Source organism: Acanthopagrus latus, chromosome 21 (assembly GCF_904848185.1).
Source record: "Acanthopagrus latus isolate v.2019 chromosome 21, fAcaLat1.1, whole genome shotgun sequence".
Lineage (NCBI taxonomy): Eukaryota > Metazoa > Chordata > Actinopteri > Spariformes > Sparidae > Acanthopagrus > Acanthopagrus latus.
In genome coordinates, this window is record NC_051059.1 from 6,530,564 (window position 1) to 6,552,954 (window position 22,391).

The 22,391-nt window shown below is 38.5% G+C and overlaps 3 protein-coding genes across 8 annotated transcripts; all 3 read left to right on the forward strand.

Annotated features, from left to right (window-relative positions):
* Window positions 1-224: 224 nt before the first annotated feature.
* Window positions 225-4,466, forward strand: LOC119010905 (solute carrier family 22 member 13-like). 3 transcript variants are annotated; one of them, XM_037083490.1, is made up of 10 exons: window positions 225-921; window positions 1,011-1,114; window positions 1,195-1,349; window positions 1,471-1,639; window positions 1,839-1,968; window positions 2,619-2,713; window positions 2,798-3,012; window positions 3,100-3,208; window positions 3,296-3,502; window positions 4,287-4,466. In XM_037083490.1, the coding sequence occupies exons 1-10, from the start codon at window positions 547-549 to the stop codon at window positions 4,360-4,362; spliced, it is 1,635 nt and encodes a 544-aa protein (XP_036939385.1). In that variant the 5' UTR covers window positions 225-546; the 3' UTR covers window positions 4,363-4,466. The 3 variants fall into 3 exon arrangements, with proteins under 3 accessions (XP_036939385.1, XP_036939386.1, XP_036939387.1); XM_037083491.1 differs by having other exon boundaries at window positions 1,839-1,959; XM_037083492.1 differs by having other exon boundaries at window positions 3,646-4,428.
* A 2,610-nt stretch (window positions 4,467-7,076) lies between these two features.
* On the forward strand, window positions 7,077-12,203 carry LOC119010904 (solute carrier family 22 member 13-like). 4 transcript variants are annotated; one of them, XM_037083487.1, is made up of 11 exons: window positions 7,077-7,451; window positions 7,541-7,644; window positions 7,725-7,879; window positions 8,001-8,169; window positions 8,370-8,499; window positions 9,572-9,666; window positions 9,751-9,965; window positions 10,053-10,161; window positions 10,243-10,449; window positions 11,842-11,948; window positions 12,067-12,203. In XM_037083487.1, exons 1-10 carry the CDS (start codon window positions 7,077-7,079, stop codon window positions 11,915-11,917), a joined length of 1,635 nt encoding a protein of 544 aa, XP_036939382.1. In that variant the 3' UTR covers window positions 11,918-11,948; window positions 12,067-12,203. The 4 variants fall into 4 exon arrangements, with proteins under 4 accessions (XP_036939382.1, XP_036939381.1, XP_036939383.1 ...); XM_037083486.1 differs by lacking the exon at window positions 12,067-12,203 and having other exon boundaries at window positions 11,842-12,016; XM_037083488.1 differs by lacking the exon at window positions 12,067-12,203 and having other exon boundaries at window positions 8,370-8,490; window positions 11,842-12,016.
* A 1,557-nt stretch (window positions 12,204-13,760) lies between these two features.
* LOC119011870 (solute carrier family 22 member 13-like) lies at window positions 13,761-20,321 on the forward strand. The gene is made up of 10 exons (XM_037085304.1): window positions 13,761-14,189; window positions 14,293-14,396; window positions 14,489-14,643; window positions 16,211-16,379; window positions 16,468-16,588; window positions 18,276-18,370; window positions 18,516-18,730; window positions 19,141-19,249; window positions 19,545-19,751; window positions 19,890-20,321. The coding sequence occupies exons 1-10, from the start codon at window positions 13,815-13,817 to the stop codon at window positions 19,957-19,959; spliced, it is 1,620 nt and encodes a 539-aa protein (XP_036941199.1). The 5' UTR covers window positions 13,761-13,814; the 3' UTR covers window positions 19,960-20,321.
* The last annotated feature ends 2,070 nt before the right edge of the window (window positions 20,322-22,391 follow it).

Here is a 22,391-nt window from a genome sequence, read left to right on the forward strand (position 1 = left end):
AAGAGATTCCTTGACATATATCGATGATTGGAAAATGTCGACACATGCAGATGATTTTTATTAGCTGAATAAAGTCACATGATGGAATTCAATGAGTGAAATTATGTTTAATGGCATCAAGCGGTGTGGCTATATATTGCAACCACCTGAAGACCCCTCGATTTGCCCACGCCCACATTGGCTGCTAAAAATGTGAGAGTGCAACATGTTGGACTTGTGGAAGAAGACCCGCCCTCCCTGTTGATATAAAAGGCTCATTATAAGGCAACAAAACACAAATGTCAATTTCAGGTGATTATACAACATAACATATATATTGGCCACAGATCCACATAAATCCAACATATTGGAACTTTAAAGCTCATTAGTTAATTACTTCTTGCTTTAACAAGTTAGCTATTGCTGAACGAGGTTTACATTTTCTCTTGAAACGTGTTAACACTATATATTTAGTTACTGACTTAAGTCAGGTGGTTAAACATTTATTTTGAGACACTGCAAGAACGACCCCCTGAGTTTGTTTCACACACCATCTGCTTTGTGACAATGGTGGCTTTCGAAGAGATTCTCAGAACTATAGGAGAGTTTGGTCTCTTCCAGAAACTTCTCACTTTTGGTTTGACATTGCCAAATTTCTTAATCCCAATCTTTTTCTGTAGTTTTCTATTTATCGAGTCAGATCCAGAGCGACACTGTAGCACAGACTGGATCCTGAAGGCTGATCCTAACCTGACCACAGATGAGCAGCTGAACCTGACTCTGCCCCGGGAGGAGGATGGGACCTTCAGCAGGTGTCAGATGTTCGTCCCTGTGGACTGGGACATTGGTGCCATCAGGGAGTACGGACTCAATGAGACAACAGGTTGTAACAATGGATGGGTGTACAGCAAGACCCTGTATGATGCCACCATAGTCACTGATGTAAGTCAAGTATCATGAGTGATTTGTCTCTTCTTCTTGGTATCACATGTGCTGACAGCTCTACTGATTTTGACAGTGTTGTTTTCCAGTTTGATCTCGTCTGTGACAAGTCAACCATGGTTGAAGTTGTGCAGACCGTCTTCCTGTTTGGTGCGCTTGTCGGTTCATTCATCTTTGGGCCAATAGCTGAATCGTAAGTGACTTCAGAAGAAGATATATTAGGTCATGTGCTTCACACTATTTGTTGACAGTCACCAACTCTCCAAACTCTAGGTATGGCCGCAGGAGAACCGTCCAGTTACCGGTCGTCCTTTCACTAATATCTGCCATAGTTGCCGGTGTGGCTCCAAATTTCTATATTTACATAGTGTCACAGTTCATAGCTGCCATTGGACTCTCAGGATACAGGATCAACTCTGTTGTATTAGGTATGAAATCTGGTTTTATGACAAGACTTCTTTGATTTTTAAATGGTCACAAACACAAACATGTTATTATCCTGTTTGTTCTAGCTTTGCAGTGATTTTGGTGTTTGAATTGTCTTTGTAGCTACTGAATGGATTGGGGTCAGTCAAAGGTCCTTCGCCCCCTGTCTGGCCCAGATGTCTGCAGCTCTTGGACAGTGTGCTACGGCTGGTCTGGTCTATGCTATTCGTGACTGGAGAATAGCACAATATGTTTTGGCAGGAGGCCAGGCCATCGTATTGTTGTACATATGGTATGTGTTATTTACTCTTTTTTTTTCCTGACTCCACAGTGCTGTATTTGTACATTAACACCTTGCCTCGTTAAACCTGGCCAAATCCGGTTCCTTAACTTGTATCTTGGCTTCATACGTCTAGTGTTGTTTCACATAATGAGATAATGCATAACCTTGTTAGTTACTCTTACATTTGGATTGTGATCAATCTTTTCAGGTGGATTCCTGAATCTGCAAGGTGGTTGCTTGGACAGGGAAGAACTGAAGAAGCACATAAATTCATACACAGAGTTGCAACATTCAATAAAAAGAAAATCCCAGAGAATCTACTGGAGGACGTTAGTCAGGTTTGGTTTTAATTACGTTAGATAAAACAACAAACAACCATAATGAAAATGAAAATGTTAACCATGTTGATTTGTCTGAGGCCTAATCTTTCCTATGTTATTAATCTTAGGTTAGCAAGTTAGCATGCTAACACTTTCTGACTGACGCTAAATGCAAAATACAACTAAGGCTGCATCAGCTTTGAAGGAATTTGGTCATAAATGGGATGGACCAAACTGCCAAAATCAACGAATACCATGAATTGATATTCTTGTTTTAATTGATTTTGTATTTATTTACATTTGCATTGATTATATTATTAATTTACTTCACCACATTAAATTGTATTGTGTCAAAGTATTATTGATTTTTATGATTGGTAGTGTTAAATAAAATCTATTCAAGTGAACACTTATGGAACATGATGGGTGGTATCGATGAAGTGGTCCGTGAAGGGCTGTGGGAGCATATAAGCCCCAAAACTGGTTCTGAACCATTTAAAGATCTATTTAAAGAGCATCTGGCCAATAACAACCACCTGTTTTCTCTAACCCAAACCCTTTAAATTAATTTCAACTCCTGCCTTTTTCACAGAATAGTAACTACCAACTGCCAAACTGCCACCAGCAGCCATATTGTACTGTATTACAATAATACATTTACCCTTCAGGTAACTGGGGAACAACAAGTCCACAGAGGAGGAATCAAGTCAATATTTACCTCCAAAGTCCTGGTGAAATATCTCTTCATTGTATCTTTTGCCTGGTAAGTTAAACACCATTTGGATTGTAGTTTTAATGTTATTGAATACACCTTTTGCATCACATTTGGGTTTTTTGTGGTTTGAAGGTTTTCGGTAAATCTAGGCGGCTTCTGTCTTTCTCTGAACGTGGGTAAGTTTGGTCTGAGCATCTTCCTGGTTCAGCTTCTGTTTGGGGTGTCAGAGATTCCAGCACATCTCCTCTGTATCTGGGTGCTGGAGTTGATCGGGAGAAAGAAATCCCTGATATCAATCCTCCTGACTGGTGGTTTTGTTTGCCTCCTAACTGTGGCTTTCCCTCAAGGTGAAATTTCTGTCCTTAATTCTCAGCACTGATGATAAATGACTTCTAGTGTTTTCATTTGATTTACTGTTAAAACTTTAATTCCAGACAGCACTGTTGCTATCACAGTTCTTGTTACCACTGGAAGGCTCTTTTTTAACTGGGCTGGGTCAGTATGTGTCCTCTACATTCAGGAGTTGTTTCCCACCTCTGTCAGGTAGGAAAAAAACAAAAGTATTCAAAATGTAATTATGTAATTATATATATTCTACATGTAAACTGCATATATTTGCTCTACTCTCAGGCAAACAGCTGTTGGCTTGGGCTCTATAGCCTTCAGAGTAGCAGGTTTGCTGTCTCCGTCACTCAACATGTTGGCTACATACTACTGGTTCTTACCCAACATAGTCTTCAGCAGCCTCGTGGTGGTCAGTGGAGCTCTTGTCTTCCTCCTTCCTGAGACCTGCAACAAAGTGCTTCCAGATTCAACTGCTGAATCTGAAGGCAACAGGTAAGCAAGCCGCTTGATTTATTGAGGAATCAGGGTAATATTAGCTCTCCTCAGTGCTCAGATACAGGCTAACCAGGGAATCCACCAGCACTATTTATATTATTCTGTTTTTTGTTATTCTGTCACGCTGGTCTCTATAAAAGCTCTTTACAGGGATCTGATGAGTACTAACTCTCAAGTGCTCATAACAGTAACTACAGGGAACTTCAGGAGAGTCAAATGGTTAAAGTTTGTGGGAAATACTTTCTTATGAAGAGTTAGGGAAACAGCCTGGCTCATTTCAAAGGTAACAAAATCCTCCTACTTGCTTCTCGAAACCTCACTGAGTAACTTGTTATGTGTAGATCTTGTTATATCTGTGCATAAACAGGAATGTAGAAATTACAATTTGAGACCAATTTTAGTTGCACCCTGCCAAGCAATAGTCCACTTTAGTTTTTCTACTTGTTTTTTGTGTGCTTTAGGGGTGATCTCAATCGCTCTGTTTGCAGTCTGTTTAAAGCTTCATATTTAATGGACGGATATAAAAGAATCTGTCTGCTTATCAAAGTGATGAAGTGTATTTATCAGCATCTAGAAGCATAAATGAGCAGAGATAACAGGTTTATTTTACTTTTCTGGGGTTTTCCCAAAACTTAAGATTTTTATTTCAGTTTTATTAAAACTGCTCATATATGCACTCACGAGCAATGACTTCGATAAGATACATCTTTTTTTACCCATATAGATAAAAGGTCAGGGTCAGAATTAAGTAATCTAAATGTTGTGTTCCTTTTCTTTACAGGAATTTAACCACCAAGAAAGCAGGAAGTGACTTCAATGTGGATGAGCACAACAGCAGCAAATCCACCAAACTCTAGTCAGATTCTATACTTCCGCGCTTTTTGTCTTGTATGTATTGTTGAGTGGAATATTTTCTTTGTTTCATTCCAAACCCACTTTGAATGTCAAAGCAGATGATTCAATAAATATACCCAACATGCATTTGTTTTTCTCTTACTGTTTCCAGGAGATATACATTGACCATTATAGTGACTGAAGAATCTCAACAGACATTTCAAGACTAAATCAGGCACAAATGCAGTGGATTCCATATCTTACTGGATAACAGCATGATGATTTCAAAAAATGAGTTGTGAGTTGAGAAAATGTGTGATGCCAAAACAAATGAAAATCAAATAATCTCAACCAAACATACAACTGCATTTGACAAGCTTGCACACATAACACGTTCCAGTATCTGAGAGTGAGTTGTGACCTGCAGCTGCCCTTAACAACCTCTTATCAGTCTGAAAACCAGGACCGTGCAGAGACCTTCAGAGGGGCACGTGCTTAATGTTAAATGGAGCACATTGACCTGGAGATGCAACGCTGAGTTGACCAGTTGCTCAAAAGTAAATAAATTCACATGATTAATTCAAGAAATTATGATAAACATAAAAACAATAAAAGATACACACTGTTAAAACTGTGTATGTTGCACAGACTGATGACACAATGATCTATAGTATCTTAAGCAGCTTTATAATAGAATTCTAGCCGTTTGATAATGCATGCTTTTAGATTCTGGAACATTTGTGGCCTATTTTTCTCAAAAATAATGCTTTCTACTATTAAAGGATATTAGGTACAGTATACGCAATCATCTTACATTTGAACAGGGTTTTTTTTTTAATGTTGAATTTTCATTAACTTTTACAATATGCTGATCTATCAAAACTTTTCTGCCAGTGCTATTATGCAAGATGAAACTGCCGAATAATATGTGTTATGTCTGACAATAATTGAGTCTGCAGAGGACTTAAAAGGAACACATAAAGGAACATCATTAATTCTGACCTGTCTCTAACACGGTGTACTTTCTCAGACTACTGCGGAGGTAATTAACTGGTCAAAACTCCAGCCATAGTTGTGAAGGAACAACTTGACCGTCAGACCAACATGTTTCAGCTTGTGGCCTTCACTGGGGTCATCATAAAACACATTAGAAAGAACAACCTGACATAAAACATACTGTAGCTATCAATGAATTACCACGTCTGCCTGGAGAGGAGAAATCATGGTAATTAAGAGCTCTTGAAGAAATATAATGTCAGTGTTAAATCTATATCTAAATATTAAATATTAAATCTAAATGTCAGATGCTGAATATTAAATCTAAATCAGCTAAAATAAACAGCAACTTTTCACCACATTTAGCAACAAACAGCATTTAAATCAGATTGGTCAGATTTACAGCAATATTTGGGAACTTTGTGATATTTACTTCTCTTGTAAATATAATGTCAATGTTAAATCTAAAATAAAAATCTAAATCTAAATATATGATATTAAATATAAATGTTACATTTAATTCTAAATGTTAAATCTAAATGTTAAATATTAAATCTAGATCATGCTAAAATAAAAAGCAACTATTCATTTAGCAACACACAGCACCTAAAAAAACACGTGAATTTTTTAATGGTACTTTTGACCAGATTTACAGCAATATTTGTGAACTTTTTGATACTTACTTCTCTTGTAGAAATATAATGTCAGTGTTAAATCTAAATAAAAATCTAAATCTAAATGTTAAATATTAAATCTAAATGTTAAATCTAAATACAAGTGTTGGATCTAAATCTAAATATTAATTCTAAATGTCACGGGTGAAACAAAATATCTAGCTAATATACAAATTCACACTGCCTTTCACCGGAAGAACCAAAATAAAAGCCTACCGAGTGCTGTGGTGACTCTGTGGTTATTGCTGTAGCTGTCGCTGTAACTGTAGCTGTCATTGCTGATGCATTGCTGAACGTCTGTATTGCCGCCTTACCACTGTTTCCAGCTAAGTCGCTGGACGTGCTGGCAGGCAACATGAGAGCACAGTGAGGAGATGTGACTAACAGTGCAGTGCAATCACTCCATCTTACTACCCAAAAAAACACTGCAGCTAGTGCTTGTTTGCGTCAATGAACTTTTATTTAGGTCCTTCTGCTGACAGGCATTGTGAATTTGCATATTAGCTAACTATTTTGTTTCGCCCGTGACATTTAGATTTAACATTTAGATTTAGATCCAACACTTGTATTTAAATTTAACATTTAGATATTTAACATTTAGATTCAGATCTAACACATATTTAAATGTAACATTTCGATTTTGATTTAACATTTTGATTTAATATTTAACATTTAGATTTAGATTTTATATTTATATTTAGATTCAACATTTAGATTTAAAATTGACCTCATATATTTAAAAAAATCACACATTTTTTTAAACATGGTTTGTTGTTAAATATGGCGAGAAATTGCTGTTTATTTTCGCATGCGCAACTTTACAATTGGTGCCCCATATAGATCTACATAAATCTTACACACTGGACCTTTAAAGCTCAGTCTTCATTGTTTCTTGCTTTAACAGGTCAGCTATTTCTGAAGAAAGTTGACATGTCCTGAAATTTGTACTGAACACACATTTAGTTACCAACTTAAGTCAGGTGGTTAAACAGTTATTTTGACTATAATCTGAGATGTTATAAGACCAACCCCCTGAGTTTGTTTCACACACCATCTGCTTTGTGACAATGGTGGCTTTCGAAGAGATTCTCAGAACTATAGGAGAGTTTGGTCTCTTCCAGAAACTTCTCACTTTTGGTTTGACATTCCAATATTTCTTAATCCCAATCTTTTTCTGTAGTTTTCTATTTATCGAGTCAGATCCAGAGCGACACTGTAGCACAGACTGGATCCTGAAGGCTGATCCTAACCTGACCACAGATGAGCAGCTGAACCTGACTCTGCCCCGGGAGGAGGATGGGACCTTCAGCAGGTGTCAGATGTTCGTCCCTGTGGACTGGGACATTGGTGCCATCAGGGAGTACGGACTCAATGAGACAACAGGTTGTAACAATGGATGGGTGTACAGCAAGACCCTGTATGATGCCACCATAGTCACTGATGTAAGTCAAGTATCATGAGTGATTTGTCTCTTCTTCTTGGTATCACATGTGCTGACAGCTCTACTGATTTTGACAGTGTTGTTTTCCAGTTTGATCTCGTCTGTGACAAGTCAACCATGGTTGAAGTTGTGCAGACCGTCTTCCTGTTTGGTGCGCTTGTCGGTTCATTCATCTTTGGGCCAATAGCTGAATCGTAAGTGACTTCAGAAGAAGATATATTAGGTCATGTGCTTCACACTATTTGTTGACAGTCACCAACTCTCCAAACTCTAGGTATGGCCGCAGGAGAACCGTCCAGTTACCGGTCGTCCTTTCACTAATATTTGCCATAGTTGCCGGTGTGGCTCCAAATTTCTATATTTACATAGTGTCACAGTTCATAGCTGCCATTGGACTCTCAGGATACAGGATCAACTCTGTTGTATTAGGTATGAAATCTGGTTTTATGACAAGACTTCTTTGATTTTTAAATGGTCACAAACACAAACATGTTATTATCCTGTTTGTTCTAGCTTTGCAGTGATTTTGGTGTTTGAATTGTCTTTGTAGCTACTGAATGGATTGGGGTCACTCAAAGGTCCTTCGCCCCCTGTCTGGCCCAGTTGTCTGGAGCTCTTGGAAAGTGTGCTATGGCTGGTCTGGTCTATGCTATTCGTGACTGGAGAATAGCACAATATGTTTTGGCAGGAGGCCAGGCCATCGTATTGTTGTACATATGGTATGTGTTATTTACTCTTTTTTTTCTCCTGACTCCACAGTGCTGTATTTGTACATTAACACCTTGCCTTGTTAAACCTGGCCAAATCCGGTTCCTTAACTTGTATCTTGGCTTCATACATCTAGTGTTGTTTCACATAATGAGATAATGCATAACCTTGTTAGTTACTCTTACATTTGGATTGTGATCAATCTTTTCAGGTGGATTCCTGAATCTGCAAGGTGGTTGCTTGGACAGGGAAGAACTGAAGAAGCACATAAATTCATACACAGAGTTGCAACATTCAATAAAAAGAAAATCCCAGAGAATCTACTGGAGGACGTTAGTCAGGTTTGGTTTTGATTACGTTAGATGAGATGAGACTTTATTGATCCCTTGGGAAAACATGGCCATGCTATTGGTTCTCTAAAATAGTACGACTTTTGGACTGAATGCTAACAGCAGTATGCTAACATAACCATAATGAAAATGTTAACCATGTTGATTTTTCTAGGCCTAATCTTTCCCATTTTCTTAATCTTAGGTCAGCAAGTTAGCATGCTAACATTTTCTGCCTGACACTAAACACAAAATACAAGTAAGGCTGCATCAGCTTTGAAGGAATTTTGTCATAAATGGGATGGACCAAACTGCCCAAATTTCTTTCATCATGCAATTAGGGGGCTGTCATTCAAAGTGTGTAAGTGAATAATTTGATAAATATAATGAAAATTCAACGGGAAAGTAAATGAATAGCGGAAATTAATAGGAACTTGTATAAACACAGCAGCAAATTAAATCAGAAATATCAAATCATGTCACATTTAATGAATTTATTAATACCAACATTTATATACAATATTATTTTTGGTGCATTTCATAGAATATTTGTTTATTTCTTTTCTGAAACATCATATCTTTATTAATTTTTGACTAATAGACAGCACTAGAATACAGGTCAGTTGATCAAACCATTACTGTATATATATTATATACTGATGGATAAAAACTTATTTCAATATATTCTCTTGGGGCCATACATTTCTGTAGTAACTTTTACAGCATTTTAGTATAGGCCATATAGTGAGCAAGCAGAACATTAAAAAAATAATTGGCTAAAAGTAATGGGATACATGGTTATTGACACATAAATTCAAATGAACACTTATGGAACATGATGGGTGGTATCGATGAAGTGGTCCGTGAAGGGCTGTGGGAGCACGTAAGAACCAAAACTGGTTCTGAACCATTTAAAGATCTATTTAAAGAGCATCTGGCCAATAAGAACCACCTGTTTTCTCTAACCCAAACCCTTTAAATTAATTTCAACTCCTGCCTTTTTCACAGAATAGTAACTACCAACTGCCAAACTGCCACCAGCAGCCATATTGTACTGTATTACAATAATACATTTACCCTTCAGGTAACTGGGGAACAACAAGTCCACAGAGGAGGAATCAAGTCAATATTTACCTCCAAAGTCCTGGTGAAATATCTCTTCATTGTATCTTTTGCCTGGTAAGTTAAACACCATTTGGATTGTAGTTTTAATGTTATTTAATACACCTTTTGCATCACATTTGGGTTTTTTGTGGTTTGAAGGTTTTCGGTAAATCTAGGCGGCTTCTGTCTTTCTCTGAACGTGGGTAAGTTTGGTCTGAGCATCTTCCTGGTTCAGCTTCTGTTTGGGGTGTCAGAGATTCCAGCACATCTCCTCTGTATCTGGGTGCTGGAGTTGATCGGGAGAAAGAAACCCCTGATATCAATCCTCCTGACTGGTGGTTTTGTTTGCCTCCTAACTGTGGCTTTCCCTCAAGGTGAAATTTCTGTCCTTAATTCTCAGCACTGATGATAAATGACTTCTAGTGTTTTCATTTGATTTACTGTTAAAACTTTAATTCCAGACAGCACTGTTGCTATCACAGTTCTTGTTACCATTGGAAGGTTCTTTTTTAACTGGGCTGGGTCAGTATGTGTCCTCTACATTCAGGAGTTGTTTCCCACCTCTGTCAGGTAGGAAAAAAACAAAAGTATTCAAAATGTATAATTATATATATTCTACATGTAAACTGCATATATTTGCTCTACTCTCAGGCAAACAGCTGTTGGCTTGGGCTCTATAGCCTTCAGAGTAGCAGGTTTGCTGTCTCCGTCACTCAACATGTTGGCTACATACTACTGGTTCTTACCCAACATGGTCTTCAGCAGCCTCGTGGTGGTCAGTGGAGCTCTTGTCTTCCTCCTTCCTGAGACCTGCAACAAAGTGCTTCCAGATTCAACTGCTGAATCTGAAGGCAACAGGTAAGCAAGCCGCTTGATTTATTGAGGAATCAGGGTAATATTAGCTCTCCTCAGTGCTCAGATACAGGCTAACCAGGGCATCCACCAGCACTATTTATATTATTCTGTTTTTTGTTATTCTGTCACGCTGGTCTCTATAAAAGCTCTTTACAGGGATCTGATGAGTACTAACTCTCAAGTGCTCATAACAGTAACTACAGGGAACTTCAGGAGAGTCAAATGGTTAAAGTTTGTGGGAAATACTTTCTTATGAAGAGTTAGGGAAACAGCCTGGCTCATTTCAAAGGTAACAAAATCCTCCTACTTGCCATAGCCGTCAGCAAAGCATACTTTAATATAATCTGTAACTACTAACAGTACACAAGAATATATAGAGGCAGTGGTAGTTGACGTTGTTGCTCAACAGTGCCATATTGACCTAGTCTTCATTCATTGATAAATCCTCAATTCAGTTTTAATCAATTCTCATAACTTTATTTATCCCTGCAAGGGTAATTGTATGCAGAAGCCTGTCATCTGGCCAACAGATATACACACTATTTAACTGTGAAGAAATAAAAAACATTTTTTAGGTCATAAACTTGAAAACATATATTTTCAAAGGGTACTGCATATGCTGTAATAAAAATATAAATCTACAAAAATATTTAAATATAAAAAATTAAATAATGAAACCTTTTTAATTTAAAGGTGTGTCTGATAACATTCAGCCACCAGTGTTCCACTGCTAGCTAACTAACGTTAATTCTGTACAGTGTGCTGGGTGCATACTGTTGATCCCAGCCATTTGTTTTTTTCCACAAACAATTACCAAGACTCTTGATCTGCTCTTGATGCTAATAAAATGTGGATACCAAGTGATACCAGTGGCGTTATACTATTGGCTGATAGACGTTTTTAGAAGCTGGAACCAACTGTCAGAATTTCTACATGGACATAAACAAATCAATTATTTTTGACCAAACAAACACTTGATTCAGAATGATAATAATAATGTTAAGAAAAGAGATTCTTCCCCTTTTTATCTTTCTACAAGCTCTGTAAATGTGTAACATATGAAAAAAAGAAAAGATTTGTCCTCATAAAAATGTTATCTATATGATCTATATGGTGAACAATCAGCCAACATTATAACCAGTTTAGTATTTATATTCAGAGTTCAACGACTGTATATTCCTGATTCACTTGTCAGAGTCCTCATTACCTGTCCTTGTTTTGTCTTTTCCACGTTTTTCCCCAAACTTCGATTATTTTCTTTCAGTTCTATCAAAACTGCTCATATATGAACTCACGAGCAATGACATCAATAAGATACATCTTTTTTTACCCACATAGTTAAAAGGTCAGCTTCAGAATTAAGTAATCTAAATGTTGTGTTCCTTTTCTTTACAGGAATTTAACCACCAGGAAAGCAGGAAGTGACTTCAACGTGGATGAACACAACAGCAGCAAATCCACCAAACTCTAGTCAGATTCTATACTTCAGCGCTTTTTGTCTTGTATGTATTGTTGAGTGGAGTATTTTCTTTCTTTGTTTCCAAACCAACTTTGAATGTTAAAGCAGATGATTCAATAAATATACCCAACATGCATTTGTTTTTCTCTTACTGTTTCCAGGAGATATACATTGACCATCATAGAGACTGAAGAATCTCAACAGACATTTCAAGACTAAATCAGGCACAAATGCAGTGGATTCCATATCTTACTGGAGAACAGCTTAATGATTTTTTAAAAAATGAGCTGGCTTAACACTAAGTACACAGAGTATTATTGCTGGGCTTGTCAGCAGAGGTGAAGGTGCACAAAAGGATCTTGCAATTTGTTTTCTGACACACATAACACGTTCCAGTATCTGAGAGTGAGTTGTGACCTGCAGCTGCCCTTAACAACCTCTTATCAGTCTGAAAACCAGGACCGTGCAGAGACCTTCAGAGGGGCACATGCTTAATGTTAAATGGAGCACATTGACCTGGAGATGCAACGCTGAGTTGACCAGTTGCTCAAAAGTAAATAAATTCAAATGATTAATTCAAGAAATTATGATAAACATAAAAATAATAAAAGATACACACTGTTAAAACTGTGTACATTGCACAGACTGATGGCACAATGATCTACAGTATCTTAAGCATGTGGTGAGGGGCACTAAGGGGGGATATTTAGGCGGATGTCAAACAATTCCACCTGGGGACTTTTAACCCCAAGAAATCTTTGAACCTAGCAGTCGGCTGGGAAATAAGAGGACATACAGGCTTGTTACTAAAAAGCAGAGATGTGAGTTTAAAAGTAAAACGGGGGTTGGAACTGAGGGGAAAAGGGAAGGTTAATGAGCAAATGAAAACCTCTTAAAATCAAGAATGTGTATGAAATTCAAATATGTTTTAAAAGGCCTCAATATTAAATATTAAGATAGTAAGATTTAACTTGTATTGAAATTCAGCCCAACCACAACAAAAAAGGAAAACTAAGCTGAGACCCCATGTGGAGCTGCAGACTACACAGAGGAAGTGTCCAGGGGTGCTACCACTACTCACTTTCAGTGCAGCACAGCAAACGATGCAGTCAGTAGCGCGTACCCGTGTGTTCATTTACATACAAAACAATGAAGGAACCTCACCACGGGTGCCTAGCCTCCCAAAAATATAGCATTCTGCTTAAGATGATGACTAAACAAATGGTCAGAAAAACAACAAGAAGTTGGAGTTGAAGTGTTGGGCCAAGGCAGCATTCACCAGAACCACCCTAAGGGGATTCTACCGGGCCACAGTCACGTATGTTGAATGTGATTTTATGTGTCAGTGTGTGTATGATTGTCTTATATAACCATTAACTGTGGCTTTTGACCTTTTTCAGTTATTTACCTACGTGGTAGTCCTAGAATTTATGGGCAAGTTAAAAACATATGATTTATGAATTCCTTGTCAGTCCTCTGCAGAGTCAAACATTATCAGATATATTATGTAACAGCTGGAACTAACAGAAACATTTGGATGAGTCAGCATACTGTAATAGCTCGTGAAAATCCAACACAACCCTGTAACAGATAAGCAGCAGCAGTTGTACACACTGTCTGTAATAGTGGCCGTGCTAAAAGCTAACTGACTTTTAAGTTAAAGCTGAAGTTAAAACACACATGAACACTGCTGGGTTTGTAATAGATGTCAAAGAGACACAGAAAGGTACGAGAGTGACATATACAGTTAAAGCATCCCAAAAGTAGCTGTTTTCATAAAATGAAGCATCCATTTAAATGCTATGTCACCCCTCCTAACAGATTCACCCAGTGGTTTAAACATTAATGGACATTGTTTAAAGGTCATCCTTTTGGCAGCATCAACTAACGGAAAGTCAGCTCCCTGAACATGGCTGAGTTTGGAGAGATCCTCCGGAATATCGGAGAGTTTGGAACATTTCAGAAGGTCACCCTTTTTGCTCTTTGCTTCCCAAATGTTATCCTGCCTTTTCATTTTGCCAGTGTATTTTTTATCCAGTCAGATCCGGAGCGGCACTGTAACACAGACTGGATCCTCAGGGCTGATCCTAACCTGACCACAGATGAGCAGCTGAACCTGACTCTGCCCCGGGAGGAGGATGGGACCTTCAGCAGGTGTCGGATGTTCGTCCCTGTGGACTGGGACATTGGTGCCATCAGGGAGTACGGACTCAATGAGACGACAGTGTGTCAGAATGGATGGGTGTACGGCAAGACCCTGTATGATGCCACCATAGTCACTGATGTAAGTGATAGGTTTGTCTCATGGCCATTTATGATACAAATATTGAATTATCTTCATAAAATTCTCTTCTTTCTTTTAACAATTTGGTTTAATGTTCCTACAGTTTGATCTAGTTTGTGATAAGGCAAACTTGTTGCAAGTGGCACAAACAGTGTTGATGGCTGGCATTCTAGTTGGTTGTCTCTTATTTGGACCTTTTGCTGAATCGTAAGTAAACTTAAAAATGTTCAAATCTCAACAAAAGAGAAACACAAAATCACACCATCTCAGCTGACCAGATGGGTTTTTATCTGTTCCAGGTTTGGTCGTAAACGAGCAGCTCAGATGCCAGTTTTTGTCATGCTCATATTCACCGTAACAACTGGACTGTGCCCCAACTTCTATTCATATCTAGCATCCCAGTTCATGGTGGGAATTGGCTATGGAGGTTTTCGACTGAATGGCGTCATATTAGGTACAGTATACGCCATCATCTTACGTTCGACCAGGGTTTTTTTGTTGAGTGTCGAATTTTCATTTCAACTTTTAGAGTATGCTGACTCATCAAAACCTTTCTGCCATTGCTGTTAGGCAAGGTGAAACGGTTGAATATGTCCCACGTCTGATAATGATTGAGTCTGCAGAGGACTTAAAAGGAACACATAAAAGAACATCATTCATTCTGACCTGTCTCTAACACGGTGTACTTTCTCAGACTGCTGCAGAGGTAATTAACTGGTCGCGGTCAATGTCCTTCAACTTGTGGCCTTAACTGGAGTCATCATAAAAACACAGTGAAAAGAACAACCTGAAATAAAACAAACTTTCATTATCAATGAATTACCAAGTATGGCTGGAGAGGAGAAGTCATGGTGATCAAAAGCAATCCACTTTTTTTATCCTTATCCACATGTGGTCAATCGATACACATAAGGGCAATCAATAATCAATAAAAAGGTGTAATCACCAATTATTTTACCATTAAATAAAGAAAAGCATGAAAGTGGGTGTCATCCCAATATGACAACAGTCAAAGGTAACTTAGTAAGTAACTTCTGTTCTGTACTTGCACAATGTAAGGTGACGTATATCCGCCTTACAAACTGCACGTCCTTTTGCTTCCAGTGCCAGCTCTACAGTATACTGTACATCTATAGTTAACTCAGAGCTTTTACATTTAGCAATAATACTTTTACTAGAATATTCCTTTTTCAAGTTGACTTTATATAGATTTGTTAATACTTTAATACTAATGTTCGTTTTTGTGTATAGTGGTTTTAAATCTTTTTTAATCATTTATACATGGATAAATCTTAGCAACGTGAGCTAGCCTTTATGGAACTGCCAACCTCACAAAATACAAAATTTATTGGAAAATTCAAAAATACATTAAAATATCATTCAAATTGTTTAGAAATCAGTTGATTAAAAACAACAACAAACTTTTATTTAAGTTACTATTCATCAGTTGACAAATTACATCAGGGCTTCATTTGTTTTAGTGTTATTTTGTATCTTTTGCTTGTGTTTTACACCATCAGTTTCTTTTCCTAACCATAGTGGAACAGTCAGGAGCACTGTGACTATGGCACTATAGCTTAAATGAAAACACTAGGAACATTGTCTAAACTCACTGAGCAGCAGGCTTTTCAGCTTGCTACTGAAGCTAACATCTTGTTTGCTGGGATATGCACTGAAGTTAGCATGCTAACCGCCTAGCACCAGCCTGTGCTATTGCAAAACTCCTGTGCTGGCAGTGTAAACAGCTCTAGTCCCAGTGCTACCAGTCCGAACCACTAGCTGCATGGCTCACTGAGCTAACTGCTATGGTTAGCAGCACGAAGCACTTACTCTGGTGATGCTGCTCCCTATTTGTTTTAAGTAGAATTTGATAGGTAGCCAGTTCTTAAAAATTGTACCATTATGTTTTTTTTTTTTTTTTCATTTGTCTGTTTATATTTTATTATATTTTAATTACTGGCAGAAGTAGGGCTATTAAGGTGATGAACACAGGTTGACTGTCATTGATCTCCTGTTTGTAGCCACTGAGTGGATCGGTGTGTCTAGGCGTTCATGGGGAGCATGTGTGACTCAGCTGTTTGGTGCAGTTGGGCAGTGTGTCCTCGCTGGTATGATCTACTTCATCCGAGACTGGAGACTGGCTCAGTTCATCACAGCTGCTCCGTTTGCAGTGATCTCTATTTACATATGGTATGCTTGACCTCTTTTCACTCCATTCACATGCTTTAAAGGTAATTTACCGTTTATTCAACAGTTTCAAGGTCCATGTCTCTGACAGGTTCATTCCAGAGTCAGCCAGATGGTTGCTGGGCAGAGGAAGGATAGAAGAGGCTAAACAGCTGATTACCAAAGTGGCAGCCATCAACAAGCACCCTGTTTCGGATTCTCTGCTGGAAAATGTACTTATCCTCACATAACACTTGATTGTAACAATGCTTCAATGGAATACTAGCACACACATTGTGATTCGGGATATACACTATATTACCAAAAGTATTCGCTCACCTGCCTTTACTCATTCTATGAACTGAAGTGCCATCCCATTCCTAACTCATAGAATTCAATATGATGTCGGTCCACCTTTTGCAGCTATTACAGCTTCAACTCTTCTGGGAAGACTGTCCACAAGGTTGAGGAGAGTGTTTATAGGAATTTTTGACCATTCTTCCAAAAGCGCATTGGTGAGGTCACACACTGATGTTGGTCGAGAAGGCCTGGCTCTCAGTCTCCGCTCTAATTCATCCCAAAGGTGTTCTATCGGGTTCAGGTCAGGACTCTGTGCAGGCCAGTCAAGTTCATCCACACCAGACTCTGTCATCCACGTCTTTATGGACCTTGCTTTGTGCACTGGTGCACAGTCATGTTGGAAGAGGAAGGGGCCCGCTCCAAACTGTTCCCACAAGGTTGGGAGCATGGAATTGTCCAAAATGTTTTGGTATCCTGAAGCATTCAATGTTCCTTTCACTGGAACTAAGGGGCCAAGCCCAGCTCCTGAAAAACAACCCCATACCATAATTCCTCCTCCAACAAATTTCACAGTTGGCACAATGCAATCTGAAATGTACCGTTCTCCTGGCAACCTCCAAACCCAGACTCGTCCATCAGATTGCCAGATGGAAAAGCGTGATTCATCACTCCAGAGAACGCGTCTCCACTGCTCTAGAGGCCAGTGACGGCGTGCTTTACACCATTGCATCCGACGCCTTGCATTGCACTTGGTGATGTGTGGCTTGGCTGCAGCTGCTCGGCCATGGAAACCCATTCCATGAAGCTCTCTGCGTACTGTACTTGGGCTAATCTGAAGGTCACATGAAGTTTGTAGCTCTCTAGCAATTGACTGTGCAGAAAGTCGGCGACCTCTTTGCACTATGCGCTTCAGCATCCGCTGACCCCTCTCCGTCACTTTACGTGGCCTACCACTTCGTGGCTGAGTTGCTGTTGTTCCCAAACGCTTCCATTTTGTTATAATAGAGCTGACAGTTGACTGTGGAATATTTAGGAGCGAGGAAATTTCACGACTGGATTTGTTGCACAAGTGGCATCCTATGACAGTTCCACGCTGGAATTCACTGAGCTCCTGAGAGCGGCCCATTCTTTCACAAATGTCTTGTTTCACAGTCTGCATGCCTGAGTGCTTGAATTTATACACCTGGGGCCAGGCCAAGTGATTAGAACACCTGATTCTGATCATTTGAATGGGTGAGCGAATACTTTTGGTAATATAGTGTATATATGTCGAAAAACTAAGAAAATACATAGGAAAATGTCTGACATACAATGAACACCTGTACTGCACAATGCAATCTAAAACATATGCTGTGTCAGAGAGATGGCTTCCAAAGAATAACAGTCAGTCCTGGATTGCAGTAAGTTATTAAGGACAAACTTACAGACAGAATGGCTTACTATAGGCCACATGAAGAGTTAACACTATCTATATCTGTATGCGTATATATCATCACCTCTCTGCCACAGTGTGAACAAACACCTTTTGCACTAAATACCTTTTGCAAAGCTATTGGATTACATGATTTGCTAGCATGCACATGTTAGCATGATACTGTGTCCACTCCCTGTGCATTACAGATGGTTAAGAAAGAAACTGAGAAAAAGGGAGGCATAATAATTCTTATCCAATCATCTGTGCTTAGGAAGTATTTCTTTACGCTACTATTGGCATGGTAAGTTACATTTTACAATCCAGAACACTACTTTGAGTCTCTGAATAATGTGTGTAGATTCTTAAGTGATAAAACATTTTACATATTACATTTAACATTTCTTTTATTTAATGACTAATGCTTGCTTTCTTTTTGAATTCTGCAGGTTCTCGTTGAATGTTGCCTACTACTGCCTTTCATTTAATGTGGGAAATTTTGGCTTGGACATCTTCCTGACACAGCTCATGTTCGGTCTGACTGAGCTACCAGCTCATATACTTTGCATCTGGCTGTTAGAGGCACTGGGGAGAAAAATATCACTGATGGCAACACTTCTGATTGGAGGATTCTTGTGCATGTTAATCCTAGCTGTTCCTCAAGGTAAAAACTTCAGATATTTTAGCGCAGATGGTGTTTCTCTGACTTTTGTCTACTTCCCCCGGCGACTGGGCATACATCTGTTGGTTAGTTAGTCAGTGCAATGCTTTCATTCACAATGAAATATCTCTGGATTGTTATAAAACTTGGCACAAACAGCTTCCTCTGGAGCCACTGCTTTCTCACATATGTAGTATCACTCTTCAATGTGTAAAATTGGTGAACTCACCAGTATAGCACAGTTATTGGGATCATGCAACCAAGCTGATGATAGCATTAACTCAGAATGTACCTAAGGTCCAATTGAAATAACTAAGCTTGCAGTGACAGAAGAACAGGTTGCCTCATTTTAGACTTATGTCCCATAATACAGTATTTTTTTGTGTATCTGACTCTGTGTTTTTCTGTTCAAGGTAATGCTGTTGCTGTGACTGCATTAGTAACCTCGGGACGTTTTTTCATAAACTGGGCAGGGTCCGTATGTAATGTGTACGTTCAGGAGCTCTTCCCAACATCTTTTCGGTAAGCTGAGATGCTCCATCTCACTGTATCAACTGATACACTTGCACTCGTGTTCAGATTATAAAAGCCACAATATTAGTCAAATTAGTTGTGGGTTTAAGCACAACAATGGGTCAAGTATTACATGGTAAACAATGTCAAATAGTATCTGCCTCTGATTGGTTATGACAACACGTATCTTTCAAAATAAACTGTCTAGCTCAGCAATAGATATTAGGCCTGGTTCTTATTCTTGACTTATTTTAATCTAGGCAAAGGCCATTGCATGTCTGAGATCTGTGTGTTTCTTTTAAAGACAAACAGCCTCTGGGTTGGGCTCCATTGCAAGCAGAGCCGGTGGCTTGCTGTCTCCATTGCTCAACATGTTGGCCATGTACCACCAGTCCATACCCACCATTGTTTTAAGCAGCCTCTGTCTGATCAGTGGAGCTCTCAGCTTCCTGCTCCCTGAGACCAGGAGAAAAGAGCTTCCTGATTCAACTGATGAGGCTGAGGGCAACAGGTAAGCAAAGTGTAAACTGAGGGCGTCTCTTGACGACACATTGCATTACATATAGAAAGATAACGTAAGATGACACCCCAAAGTGGGAAGCTATCCATCTGAGCTAATGTTTAACGGCTTTATCCCTTTCTCCGACAGAAATAAGACAACCTGGATGAAGCAAAGTCAAGCAAACGACCCTGCACAATGCAAAACTTCCAGATTGTAGTCTGAGCACTTCTATGATTTACTTTCTTTTTGTTGTGCACAAAATCAGCTGTAGATATTTATTGTTTTCAGGACAAATTGTAATGTTTTGGTGGGCAGCAAATCTTTACTTGTAGAAAGAAATATCAAGTCGTCATTGGAAAATTGCTGTGAAATGTGCTAGTACTTTCATGATTTCCATGTTGGACACTCCATTTTTCACTCCAGTCATGTGTCAGCTTTACACACATCTCCAAATGTTGTGATCCGATGGCACTTTTTATTTAAAATTCTGCTATATTTTGTCAGTTGGTTTTTGCAACACTTTGCTTTTTTTTTTTTAACTTAAACTATCACTAACTAATAAATTATTATTATCAAGTATGAACTGTTTGTGAGTCTACTTTCAACTGAAGTATGATTGCCAAAGTTTCCAATAAAAACTGTTATCAGTGGAGTGTGTGGAAGTTTCTGAATGACAGACAGTTTCTCAGATGTATTTTATATTTATATGTGTATATATATACATAGATAAATATACACACACACACACACACACACACACACACACATATATATATATATATATATAGATAGATAGATAGATAGATAGATAGATAGATAGATAGATAGATAGATAGATAGATAGATAGATAGATAGATAGAGATATATATATATATATAATGGATATATAGATATATAGATATATAGATACAGATATATATATAGATATATTTGAAGCAGTGCACATTAAATACAATTCTTACCAATTCCATTACTTTGAAAGACTACTACTCAAAATGAACTATTTTAGCAAATGATTGGTATATTGTTAGAAAAATAAATAACTTTAACTTAGGCTACTGTTTGCCTTAGTAATTAGAACCCCAGCTCCGGAAGCTTGAAGCTTACACTGATGCTCTACACACAATCTGTGAAACGATATAATACCCTGTAAGTTTGATATCATTGGTCAGACTGTGAGTCTAAACGAAAGGTGTGAAAATGAAGACCAAAGAGGATTCTGCGGATATCAGAGATGCACAATCACAAGATCCCCTAGCTGCACACAGACAGAGCTCCATAAAGCACATGAGTACGAGTGGTCTCGGCACCAGAAATTCATCTCCTTCTTGTCTTTTTTTCTCTGTCAAATTAAAAATTAACAAGGTTTATTACTTTATAACAATGAGACATCTTTTATCTGTTGGGTCAAATTTACCTCAGCAATACAAGATAAGATAAGATAAGGTGGTCCTTTATTAATTCCCCTGGGGTGAAATTCACAGTTAACATAGCAGTACAGAGGGAAATAAGTGGCAGCACAAGAGTAAATCTCAAAAGAGAGGATAGTAACGAAATATTGGAGAGAATAAAATAATAATTTGAATAGAAAATAGCATAAAAACAATTTGGATAAAGATAAACATACTATATACAGTAACTGTCCTTGTGTGTGCATGACGTGTGCAATATATGATAAAAGTGCTTGTGCAAGTGTGCAGTGTGCAGGGTTCCTGAGATAATACATACCAACAGAACAAGAAACAATCAGTCTTTAAGTGACAGTGAAGTGTGTGGTTGAGTCCTTAATCAGTGGGAGGAGGAGGTGCTGTGGTGGTGGTGTTGTGTAGTCTGATTGCTGATTGTATGAAAGGGCCCCCAAGTGCTTTGAGGCACGTGGTTGGATGAGTCTGTGGCTGAACGTGCTTTTGAGTTGCCTCAGCTCGGGCGCAGAGAGGGTGAGAGGCATTGTCCATCGTGGCTTGCAGCTTTCCTCTCGTCCTCCTCTCTGTCACTACCTCCACGCCATCCAGTTTCATCCCCACCACAGAGCTGACTTTCAAACCAACCTCTGACCAACTATAAGTTACAGTGTAAACCAAGTTTACACTCCAGACCTTCAACTGGGTTCAGGATCATAATACTTTATTGGTAATGGAGTATATCTGAACATAAAGGGAAATTTATCCCGCTGGTTGCATGATTTATTACAGACATATAATGCAATATTGTCCTTTTCTTGTTATAGCATTTATGACACACAGTGTCTATAAAGAGTACTGACCCCCCTTGGATGTTTTCCTCGTTATTGCTTTCATAAATGGAATCATGGTCAATACAATTTTTTTTGGTTTGTTTTTTTCCAAGAATAGAAATCTGTTTGTCTGTACAAAATCATTTTCAAGTGTCTGGATACCCCAGTGAAGGAGACTTGTAAAGGAAGCCACCAATAATCCAGCAAAAACTGCGAAGGAGATGTAGAGTTCAGTAACTGAGACCAGAGTGAGGGTGCACCAGTCAGCCTAAGGCAGCAAGCCAGATAAGATGGACCTCATACATACATAGTGGTTTTTACAATGACCAAAGTCCAAATCTCAACACAGTGTTTGTGGCACTTGTGGTCACATGAAAATTGTCGATGTCAGGTATCATCAAACCAACCTAAACAA

Coding starts and splice junctions, on each gene's coding strand:
- LOC119010905 (XM_037083490.1), top strand. CDS start 547: ATGGTGGCTTTCGAAGAGATTCTCAGAACTATAGGAGAGTTTGGTCTC. Junction 1,115..1,194: donor TTTGGGCCAATAGCTGAATC/GTAAGTGACTTC, acceptor TCCAAACTCTAG/GTATGGCCGCAGGAGAACCG. Junction 3,503..4,286: donor GCTGAATCTGAAGGCAACAG/GTAAGCAAGCCG, acceptor TTTTCTTTACAG/GAATTTAACCACCAAGAAAG.
- LOC119010904 (XM_037083487.1), top strand. CDS start 7,077: ATGGTGGCTTTCGAAGAGATTCTCAGAACTATAGGAGAGTTTGGTCTC. Junction 7,645..7,724: donor TTTGGGCCAATAGCTGAATC/GTAAGTGACTTC, acceptor TCCAAACTCTAG/GTATGGCCGCAGGAGAACCG. Junction 9,667..9,750: donor TTCATTGTATCTTTTGCCTG/GTAAGTTAAACA, acceptor TGTGGTTTGAAG/GTTTTCGGTAAATCTAGGCG.
- LOC119011870 (XM_037085304.1), top strand. CDS start 13,815: ATGGCTGAGTTTGGAGAGATCCTCCGGAATATCGGAGAGTTTGGAACA. Junction 18,371..18,515: donor TTTACGCTACTATTGGCATG/GTAAGTTACATT, acceptor TGAATTCTGCAG/GTTCTCGTTGAATGTTGCCT. Junction 19,250..19,544: donor CTCTTCCCAACATCTTTTCG/GTAAGCTGAGAT, acceptor TTTCTTTTAAAG/ACAAACAGCCTCTGGGTTGG.